Source organism: Natator depressus, chromosome 18 (assembly GCF_965152275.1).
Source record: "Natator depressus isolate rNatDep1 chromosome 18, rNatDep2.hap1, whole genome shotgun sequence".
NCBI classification, from domain to species: domain Eukaryota; kingdom Metazoa; phylum Chordata; order Testudines; family Cheloniidae; genus Natator; species Natator depressus.
In genome coordinates this window covers 13,224,894-13,236,487 of record NC_134251.1, presented here as the reverse complement: position 1 = coordinate 13,236,487, position 11,594 = coordinate 13,224,894, and the positions used below count along the sequence as shown (strand labels likewise).

The 11,594-nt window shown below is 47.2% G+C and overlaps 1 protein-coding gene across 1 annotated transcript in view; it reads left to right on the top strand.

The window, feature by feature from the left end:
• The first annotated feature begins 2,976 nt into the window (after window positions 1-2,976).
• Window positions 2,977-11,594, top strand: part of SLC25A33 (solute carrier family 25 member 33) — a 39,155-nt gene continuing 30,537 nt past the window's right edge. Inside the window, exon 1 of the mRNA XM_074975397.1 lies at window positions 2,977-3,101. Coding sequence (XP_074831498.1) covers window positions 3,052-3,101 — 50 coding nt within the window. The 5' untranslated portion in view covers window positions 2,977-3,051. The remainder of the gene's footprint in view (window positions 3,102-11,594) is intronic.

Sequence of the window (11,594 nt, the reverse complement as noted above, 5' to 3'; positions counted from 1 at the left end):
TGCTCTCTGCACTCACTTCCCCATACAATTTCAAATCAGTTTCAGAGTCTTCTCAGTCCTCTTCAAAGTGCTTCATGGCCTGGGCCTAGGATATCTAAAAGATCACCTAACACTCTGGAATGAAGACCATGGTTCACAACTCAACTTCTCTCCACAATAAGGGTAAAGCCTGTCTGTGCAGGAGACAGAACTTTCTCAGGGGCCAGTCTGAGACTGTGGAATGAACTCCCCCACAAGAACCAAAGACCATCAAAAACCTTATTGCCTTCCACTGCAAGGCACATTTCTGGGAACTGCCTTAGGCAACATAAACACACAGCAACAGGCCTGTTTAAAAATAAGAACAGTAAAAAAACCTACCAAAACAAGACACTCCACTGCACGTGCTTCTTCCCCTGGGGACAGGATGAGACAACAAACAACCCATGACAGATGTGTAGTCACGTTGCTTTATGCGCTAGTGAAAAGAGCTCAGACACTACAGTGATAAGCGTGGTATAAGAACTTTCATAGAACAGGATAGAATAGAATGCCTTGGTAAGCTGCTTTGAAGTCCGTGGAAGAAAAGTGCAACATAAATGATCATTAAAGTGATTCAGACCCAAGTTCCTAGCTCCAGCTTTAAGGGTCAGGTTATAAAGAGGCACAATGTAGATGTTTAAAGGAAGATGTGGGTGCAGGAGGTTAATAGCACTGCTGGCTTGTACCCCCTGAGTGTCTTCAGTCCAGATGCTACATTGATAAGCACTTTAAAAATACCTGTTATAATAATAATCCACAGACTCCCGGTATATTTGTGAAATAGTTCTGTGTTGAATGACAGTATTAGAAAGCATGCTGACTCTTTAAAGAAGTAAATGTGTGACGCAGGCGGAGTTGTTAGCTGTTGATGTGAGCTGATATCTGAGCCAGGTGCCCTGTGTTTGACATCTGTCTAGAAATGCCTGTGTTTTTGGCAAGTCTCTGCTTCCCCAACTGTATCTGGCAGGATACAGAGTATGATCTGATTATTAATTACCGTTTACATATGCCCAAGATACTTAAGCACACACCTAGCTTGAACCAAGTGAATAGTCCCATTACTTTGCTGAATCAAGGTCGTAGCTCCACATGGCTCACAGTAGGTATCACAGGAGGCAAGGGCCCAGCCCTGAGTAGCTTCCATTCTGATTTATACAGGTAACACAGTCAATAAAGACATTAAGGATCCAGATCAAGTACCTGTGTGTTTGCTCTGGAGGGGTTAATAGGATAAAGGGAGAAGTTTTTAAAGGATCATAGTTTGTTTTGCATGCCCACATTGTGAGTTACAATCATTTGAATAGCCATGTTTTTTGGGGTGCGACAGTGTGGCCAACTCTTGTGATTTTGTTTGGTATTTTTCTTAAAGCTGCAACTCCAGGAGTCAAGAGATTGTGAGAAAGTCAGTGTACTTTTTTTTTTTTTTTTAAGTTGAAAGCCTCTAGCCCTCATGCCTGTGGAGAAAAGCTGGCAAATATGACCCCTAGGCCCCTTAAAGATTCAAAAAACAGACTGGAAATAGAAAGAACATGAAATGTGTTATCTTTAAGCCAAACTCATGATTTCTGAATTTGGGGAAATTTGGGCTGCCAATACCAAGTAGAGGGTTTCAATCCTGCCAGGTCAGGCAGATGAATGACCATAGAAAACACCTGGATAGAGCATGATGGGAAGGGGATGTCAGCTGACAGTTTAGTTGAGAGATTTGAAGGATAGGTGAGGGAGATATTAGGTGTGCAAAATATGCTGACATTACACTCAGGGAAAAGATGCAGCGTTTAGTTTATTTCGTCTGAAATATGTCAGTAGCAAAATACCTTTAGGACAAATTGTGCCACTGCTTTCATCCCCCCCACCGACTTCACCCAGGTATGGTAGCTAGCAGTATAATGCACTCAGCTCTAATACCCAGGAACTCCACTCAGCAAGGCAATCACAAGGGAGGATCAGATAAGATTTTCTTATCTCAGGAAGGCTCTGAATTTATAGCCTGGAACTGTCCTATCAGACACTATCATTATGCCTCTGATCTCAAATCTCCACCCATCTCAAGGCCTAAATATCTGCAACCTGGTCACCACATTGTAGCATCAATCTGCTTGAAAGACTGCAGCCAACACTTTGCACAGTTGCAAACAGTTGCTCTATTGCACCCTAGGTTCCAGCTGTCCCAACAAGCCTGCCCCATTGAACCTCACAATCCTGTTATACGAACTGATTTGGCTGCTTCCTTAATGTAATCAAGCCCCACTGCAAGAGCTGCCTCCTTGGTGTACACACAGCTTCTGTGCACTGCCTACCTGCTTGCTGAAACCCCATTCCCACTGCACAGTCTTCTTGCTGCATATCTAATTCCAGTGCACCCCTACCTGATTGCCCCTGCAGCCCTACCTTTGCTGTGCTTCCCAGCCCCAATGTGCCAGCCCTAAACCCATACCCTTGCATACCCCTTCCAATCTCACTGCACCAGCCCCAAGTCTTCACCCCCATCCAATGCACCCCCATTGCACCAGCCTCTGGGCTGCACCCCCCATCTCCCTACACTCCCATCCCATTGTGCCCCCAATCGCCCTGCACCCCTATCCCATTGCACCCCCCAATCTCCCTGCACCCCCTATCCCATTGCACCCCCAATCTCCCTGCACCCCATCCCATTGCACCCCCCAATCTCCCTGCACCCCCACCCCATTGCACCCCCCCAAACTCCTTGCACCCCCAAGCTCCCTGCACCCCCCATACCATTGCACCCCCCAAGCTCCCTGCACCCCCCATCCCGCAATGCTCCAGGCTCGCCTCCTCCGCATTGTAGCACCAGAGCTTTCGTTTCCCCCTATGACGTCAGTGCCAGCGCCCCCGCCCCGCCCCCGAAGATCCCGCCCCACTCAGTCCCTGGTTGGTGGCTTCACATCCCGCCGGCTTCACGTGATTCCCGAGGCTCCGCCCCCGCCAGGCCCTGGTCCCGGGCCCGGTCGGCGCAGTCGCGGTGAGGAGGCAGTCGCGGAGCCGGTAGCAGGAGCCGGCGGCGGAGCCATGGCGGGGGCCCCGCAGGAGAACACGCTGCTCCACCTCTTCGCCGGGGGGTGAGTGCCCGGGCCCAGCCTCCCCGGGGCTCCTCCCTCCCCCCATTCCTTCCTGGGGTGTCCTGGGACCAGCCCCCCTCCCCCCTCCTTCCCCTGTTGCCCCCTCTCCTCCTTCACCCCCATTCCTTCCTGGGGTGTCCTGGGACCAGCCCCCCTCCTCTCCTCCTTCCCCCCTTCTCCTGTTGCCCCCTCTCCTCCTTCCCCCCATTCCTTCCTGGTGCCTCCCTGGGGTGTCCTGGATCAGCCCGTGCCCCCCCTCCTCTCCTCCTTCCCCCCTTCTCCTTCCCCCCATTCCTTCCTGGGGTGTCGTGGATCAGCCCCCCCTCCTCTCCTCCTTCCCCCTTCACCTGTTCCCCTCTCCTCTCCTTCCCCCCATTCCTTCTTGGTGTCTCCCTTGGGTGTCCTGGATCAGCCCCTCTCCTCCTTCCCCCCCCATTCCTTCCTTCCTTCCTTCCTTCTCCCTCAGGTGTCCTGGCTCAGGCCCCCCCACGTCCCCAGCCTCCTCCCCCTCATTCTTTCCTTCATTCCCCTTGGGTGCCCTGGATCAGCCCCCTCTTCCCTTCCCCTGCTCTCCTCTCTTCTTCCCCCCCATTCCTTCCTTGCATCTCCCTCGGGTGTCCTGGCTCAGCACCCGTTCCCCCTTCACCTGCTGATATCTCCCTTCTCCTTCTTTCCTGTCCCCCCTTAATTTTTTCTGCCTCATCTTCCCTTCCTCTCCTGTTGATATCTCTAGATATTCTCTTAAAAGGTTTCGGTTATAAAGAGATTTTGTATGGGGAGGGTGGGACTTGAATAGTCTCACACGTGGGATGGGGGGGGGAAGGGGAAGTATCGCCACCCCACCCCCCCATGTCCACCGAAATGTGCCTCAGTTCAGAGAGAAATACGACTGAGGAGCGGGGGGAAGTGGTATGGGCAGGGATGGGGTTAATGAGGTTCACATGACACACACACACGGTAGAACATGCCTTTCAGCAGCAGCCAAGGCTGGGGTTAGGGCAGACTGGCTCATTCTCCTACCTGTCTTTTAAAGCCCTGGCTGTGTGGACGTGGAAGGCACAATCCATGACCCAAAACGTTCATGCTCTAGTGCAGGCACACAGGATATACCTGCTGACAGCATAGGCCAAAGTGGCGGTGATATCTGGAGGTGCTCTGGATCACAGTGCATGCCTGCTGCTACCATTGCAGTTCTGGTTTGCACTGAGTTTGCATTATAACCTGTTTTCAGCTGCTCATAACCTCACTCGAAACTTTCCCTTTGGGCTGCAATTGCTCATCCTTTTATACATATTTTTTGATAGTGCAAACTCTTGATGCTACGGTATTGTTGCTTTCTCTGTCTCCTGGAATCAGATATTGGGTTGTTATTGATCTGCTGTTTTTTTTCCCCTTCAGTCTTTTAAATCTCCTTGTCTCATCTACCTCCTTCCCCTGTATTCTTGTTGTTTGTGCCATTGCAATAAGGCTGTGTAAGGTGGTGCTGCTGCCTCCCTGCAGTGGAACTGTATTGCATCTTAGCAAAATAAAACATCTTTTCCAAATATTGCATCATTAGGGGCAAGCAAGTCTAAAGCCTTATGACTGAGAAGGAAATGGGGGTGTTTTTGGTACAGTATTGATGGTGTTGGCAATTGAGAAGGTACTAGGGAGGTTCTTAGAGCCCTGGTCAGCCTTTGGTGTGGACTTTGTGGGCATTTGATACTGTGGCCACTTGGCTGGAAACATGACTGCACTGGAGTGCCACATCCCAGGGATACCCTGAGCAGCAATTGCCATTAATCTGCAAAGCCAGAAAGAGCCATGGAGTAGCAACATAGCAATCTGTGTTCATTCCTCCGGAGGCTGAATGGTTTAGTGCTTCTTCCCCCTCCCACACCTCAGTGACAAAAAGTGTTTCTCTTCCTTGTGAACGTCCCCATAAGAGTGAAGTTTGGACTCTGTGTAAATGTCACTACCTTCCTGGAAGGGTCAGTGTAATAATCTATTCTTTCTAGACCCTGCCGTTTGTGGTGCATATTGACTAGTCCTGGTAGAGGAAAGGAGCCTTCTGAGGACCTGTATTATGCATTCATGCTGTAAGGCTGGTGCAGCCTGCGGCAGGCAAAGGGAAAAGAGCAGTTTGTGATGGAGTCACTAGGTCCACATCTGCAGTATAGAAGAGACCATGTCCTGAAAAAGTGCAGAGGGTTTATGTGGCAGGGCAAGAATTTCCTTTTAATACTATGATTGAATGCCTGGAATCCTCAGGTTTCTTTCATATACAGGTGCAGGGATGTCCCGGTGGGGTGGATTTTGTTTTTCTTGATCTTAGCAGTGGGGATTAGCAGTGTGTGTTCTATGAGGATGACTTGGGAAGGGTAATGGCAGTTGATAGTTGTGGTTGACCACATGCTGGAATTCAGTCTTGTCCGAAGCGAATTTCAATAGCTTTAAGGCTTTGTGTTTTGTTTCTTGATTACATAAGAGCACAGTTCAGAGGCTTTTGCTTGAGACATGAGACTTAAAAAAGCAGTATCTACCCAGTTGTGTGTTTCTGTACTGACCTGCTAGGTATTAACACTAAAGCCTTTTTGTGTGTGTATTGATCAGAATTATGGAAGTGTTGTTTTCCCATTGTCTTCATAATAAAAACCAATGGATTCTGTGCCAGGGCTGGCAAATTATGACTGGTTTGCAAGGCTGCTCTAAGGCAGTAAAGGTAGAAGTCAAAGGTCTTGTCTACGCTGCCACTTTACAGCGCTGCAACTTTCTTGCTTGGGTGTGAAAAAACACCCCCCTGAGCGCTGCGAGTTTCAGTGCTGTAAAGTGCAGTGTAGACAGTGCACCAGTGCTGGGAGCTAGTCCCCTCATGAAGGTGGTGGGTTTTTTAACAGTGCTGGGAGAGCTCTCTCCCAGTGCTGGTGCCGTGACTATGTTGCTAGTGAAGAGAGACCCTAACTTAGTGGGTCCTGGGACCGGACTGAGGGCTCGTCTACACTGGCAATGCTAAAGTGCTGCTGTGGCAGTGCTTTAACGTGGGCCTTGTGTGGTCGCAGCGCTGGGGGAGAGCTCTCCCAGCACTCTAAAAAAACCCACCTCAATGAGGGGTGTAGCTCCCACTCCCAGTGTTGGGGCACTGTTTACACTGGCGCTTTACAGCACTCTGCTCGGGGGTGTTTTTTTCACACCCCTGAGCGAGAAAGCTGCAGCGCTGTTAATTGCCAGTGTAGACAAGCCCTTAGGAAAAGTGAGTTGTGTTCGCTATGATATCCAAGTGTGTGTAATTACAAAATCATATATAACTGTGACGTTTTGCTGCATTTGTTAAATGAATGACTTGAGGCTAAATCCTGCCCTTATGTGTGCCTCCTGTTGAAGTCAATGCAGGACGCCATACAAAGGCAGAGCTCAGCCTGTGGTCTTTAGGCAACTTGCCTGAGCATCAATTAACTGAATTCGGGGTGGGGTGGGGGGTGGGAATGTTTGCAGAGCATATTTAGAACTTCTTGCATAGGCTGCGATTAAAAAGTAAGGCTGTGAAACTGCATAACCTAATATTCCAAAAGATGCCAGAAGACAGTGGAGACTGAAGTCCTCTATTTAGCAACAGACCAATGTTCTGAGAGGTAAGCAAGGCTCCACTATTAACTAGATTAAGACCAGCGATCAATTTCATATAGTCTACTGAAGTACTGTCAGTTGGCAAGTACTTTGGAAGAAGGTTCTGTAGTGCAGACAGATGAACTATCCAAAAAGATGGGCTTATAATGGAAATTGACCAAGCTTCATGTAATTACTTAGTGCTAGCATTGCAGGATTTTTCTCTAAGAATGTCAACCATAAAATGAGAGAGACACACCATATTTTTAAATGTTATTGCAGGAAGTTATTCAGGAGGAGAAAAGAGAGTGTAGCCTTTTCATCATTTAGTCACTTTTAGAATATCTAGGATCCTACATGTAGTATACTGAACTTTCACATAAAAATAGGGAAGAAGTTTACAACTCTTTAAAAGGTGGAGCACAGAACTCTCTGTGAAGGTTATTTACTCAGAAATGCCAGGAACCATTACAACTTTTTATACTCTGTTTTTCAAGTTAGCAGTACTGATTCATCCAGTAAATTAAAACCCACAAAGCTGTTTTCTGAAGGCACTACCTCTTCTCCTTCTGGCTTGGAGTAGTACATGTTGACTTAAGTACAGTAGTATCTGGATCCCGCCACTGAGATGTGGGCCCTATCAGTTCATTTATGTAGATAATAAAGATGCTTATCCAAGGTTCCAGGTGTCCCAATGTAATTGTACAATAAATATAATTAAATTGATCCTCAGCAGCATTAAAATCAGTTCCACAGGACCTGAGCCATCCCCTTCACCACCTAACCTTAGCTTCTCCAGAGATCCTATTGAACAGGTGTCTTTGGCAGCGTACCTAGAAAGTCACCAATCTTGGGCTGTCACAAGAAACACCCTGCCAACCATCCCCTCTTTTATAATGAGGGGATCTAGTTCAAGCACCCTTGAGACCACAGGTTTGGCAGTAAGGCACAGGGAGGTAGATTTCAGGTAGGTTAGGCACTGTACAGACACACTAATAGAAGAGGATCCCTATGCTGAAGGTCTCCCATCCATCCTTGCTGTCGGTCATCCATGTTTCATGACTGACTGTTCACAATCAACAGCAGTAATGGTACTGTAACAAACCAAGCTAGTGCAAATGTGCACCACTACCCTGTATTGGATTGGGCTGGAAATTGCTCAACTGTGTGCTTGGTCCCTGTTTTGCGAATATATGATCGTGATGAACACCACAGAAACATCTATAAAAATGAAAATAACAAAGTAGTCGTGGAGTCTTTCCTTCAAGCTCATAGCCTGCACTCTTGAGGCTAGAGGATCTAGGTGAAATTCATAAAGCTGTTTTATGCAGCATAGTGGTGACAGTGAAGTGCCTAGGTGGTCACAGTGTGGTTATGCTATTTAACAGTTACAGCTCTTAACCATGTGACCAACCACTCCTCTTCTGCTGTGCCGGAGGCTCCGTCTGCCCCTGTTCATTTCTGTCTTCCTGCTTTCTTCCATGTGAATTCTTAATGCACTGAACTTAAATTCTTCCTCTAGACCTGCTTCTACTAAGATAGCCGAGAAATTAGCCAGCTCAATAGGGAGCCTGTTGGGGATAGCTGATATGTCTGAGTTGTGTGCTGTATCTTTCTTCTACCCATTGTTCGTTGCTTGAGGATATTTACAATGAAAGATTGTTAGGTGCTATGTTACTATGGTGATAAAGTCCGTATGAAAACCTAAGACACGTAGATAGTTATGGGTGCTACTGTGCTATCTGCTAGGCATTGTCCAAACTGTTTGGAAGAGCTCCTAATCCAAGGTCCCAATCCTGCATACACTTAAGCATGTGCTTAATTTGTATGCGTTTATCCCCATTTTTGCAGATGGGGAACTAAGACAGAGAGAGACATACTTGCCCAATGCGACATAGAAAGTCTGGGGCAAAGCAGGAATTTAAATCAAGTCTTCAGTGTCCTGGACTGGCACCCTAACTACTGAATTGTTCTTTTTCTCTTCACATATGCATAGGAAATCTGGTGTGTTTTGGAACAGTGACAAGATACATAAACTTGGGAAACCAACATCACCTTGGATTAAGTGTTATAAACCCTGCTATCCTTATGGGGTTTTGCTTTTTAGCAGTATAATAAACTTACAGCACATTCCCTTGAGAGACAAAATCTGGTTAAAGGAAAACTTCAGTGATATTTATTTTGCTAACTATATTACGCTATCAAAGCAATTTTTGTAAACCATTGTCACTGCTTCAGCTCTTCCATTCAAGTGAGGGGCAAAGTTTCTTGTTTCCCCTCCATGTAAACTCTGTGGAGGAGGGACTGTCTCTTTGTTCTGTTTGTACAGCTAGCACAATGGGGTCCTGGTCCATGAGTGAGGCTCGTAGGTGCTACCTCAGTACACACAAATAATAATAATTCCCATCAGGGTCTCTTTGATGGTGCAAACTAGGACTCCGGTCCTGCAAGCGCCTCCACCTAATCAGATCCTGGCATGATGATCCACTGAAGTCAGTGGGGCTCCCTAGATGTAAGGGTCAGCCCACACAGAGTTGGTTGTAGTACCAGGGCCAAGAACAAAAAGGTTCCACTTTGCCAGTGGAAAGCATTAGAAAGTGGGAACAAATAAAGTTTCTGTAAGATAAATTCTGAACTTAAACCCCCTTTTAATGACAATTTTGCAGTTGCTATAAGAGCCACTCCATCACTTAAAACAATGTTGTTGGTGATTATGGCGATGGCTGCGGGGCCCTATTGTGCTAGGCACTGTGCTTATACAAAACTAAAATGGTCCCTGCCCCAACCAGCATGCAAGTTTACCTAACCTTACAGCTTTGAAGCTATCCAGCACTTAATGCAGATTAGGAGTGAAAGAATGGACTTTGACACTAGAAAGCATCTTTAAATTGTAGAGAGGTACCTTCCTATTAGCTTTAGTGTATTTATAGGCAGTCACAGTGGTTCTTGCTGATTTCGTCTTGTTCGTTAGATGGAGTGTTCCTGTTAAGGATCACACTAATAACAGCAAAGCAAATCCTCCTGTGCTGTGGATTGGAAAGATGAGTCTGAGGCAAGAAGGATTTAATCAGCAACAAACAAGAATGAGACCTGGTAACGCCTCGAACACCTTGAATGGGTGATCTGTGTGACATTGCCGTGATCGCTCACGCCTTCTGACGTGCCCGGATGCCACGGTGAGGAACATCGCGGAGAGTGCTCTGCAGGATGCTGTCAAGAAGCGAATCGCAAGGACCCCCTCCAAACAAGATGTCGCCACCTACCTGAGCGGCTCACTGGAAAGTGAATTTGGAAGAGATGGGGAGACTTTGCTTTGCTCTGGACTCATGCCCGCAACGCTATGTGATGACTGGAGAAGCGTATCAGCTGCCACTGGATGTGCGTGCAAGTGGGACGCCAGCAACCACTTCCTCCCTGATTTGCCGACTGGAGGTTCATCCACAAGACCTGGCTCAACTGCATCCCACTGAACGGAGCTGTCCACCATGGGAATTGGAACAAGCGATGCAGGAAGTGCGGCTATGCCAACGAGACGCTACCCCACGTACTGCGTAGCTGCAAGCCCCATGCGAGATTGGCGGCTGCAACACAACGCCATCCAAGATCACCTGGCCAGAGCCATTCCGCGACCTGTGAGGAAGGTTGCTGTAAACTCCGCCATCCCTGGAACTGACAGCCAACTGCGACCAGACATTGTCCTCACCAATGAGGACTGGAACAAGACCATCATGGTGGACATCACAGTGCTGTTCAAGAACAGGACCCCAGCCTTCCACGATGCCCGAGCTCGAAAGGTAAAGAAGTATGCCCCTGTGGCCGAAACCTTGAGTGCTAAGGGTTAACAGGTCTAGACATGTGCACTGATCATCGGAGCCTTACGCTCATGGGACCCCAGTAAGAGTGAGTGCTGAGAGAATGCGGAATTGGTCAATGCTACGCCCAGCTGATGCGGCAACTCATGGTGTCGGATGCCATCAGGTGGTTGACGGACATCTACATAGAACACATCACTGGACATCAGCAATACCAGGAGGAATGAGCTGGAGTGCTGATGAGAAACACAGTCAGGAAAGGTTTCAGAGTAGCAGCCGTGTTTAGTCTGTATTTGCAAAAAGAAAAGGAGGACTTTTGGCACCTTAGAGACTAACCAATTTATTTGAGCATAAGCTTTCGTGAGCTACAGCTCGCTTCATCGGATGCATTCAGGAAAGTAACAAATACTGTTCTCATGGATTGTATTTTCTAAATGGACAACCAACCTAATTCTCAATTACTGAGGGACAGTCTCCCCTCATTGAGATGTGCTTTCCATAACCAAATCTCTGTACAACATTTCATGAGTAGTGTACCTGAGTATTCGGATTCTAATATCTAAACTGTATTATTCAATCTATTCACCTAAATTTGGGTTATTGCTGATTATGTATTCTCTGTATCATGACTTTTAAAAACTAACTTTGTGTTTGTGGATACTCTACGCACTATACCTAGATGTATAGACGCTCTTTCCCCAACCTATGTATTATATAATTTTTTCAACATTCGCTTTAATAAAATTTTTAATTTGTGTGTGCGCTTAAATGTTTCAAGGATTGGGGCCCAATTCAAAACCTCCCCTGCTTCGCAGATTCCAAAAGGAAACAGCCAGCAAAGCCCTCTTGAAAAGCCTGCTGGAAAAGATTGGGTTTGCAGTATGCCCTGGAGGTTAACCAGCTCAAGCTATTTCAGACCAAAGGTGTGGGGGCAGATTCCAAAGATGAGGAAGATACAAGGAGTCCACATGGAGAACCTTCCTGGCTGCTCTCAGTTGCGTCCAAAGTTGCTCTAGTTTGATCGCTGCATCTGCAAGAGGTGTTTCAAACAGGTGAGTCCCAGGCCATTTAAGGCTCTATTGATCAAAACCAACACCTT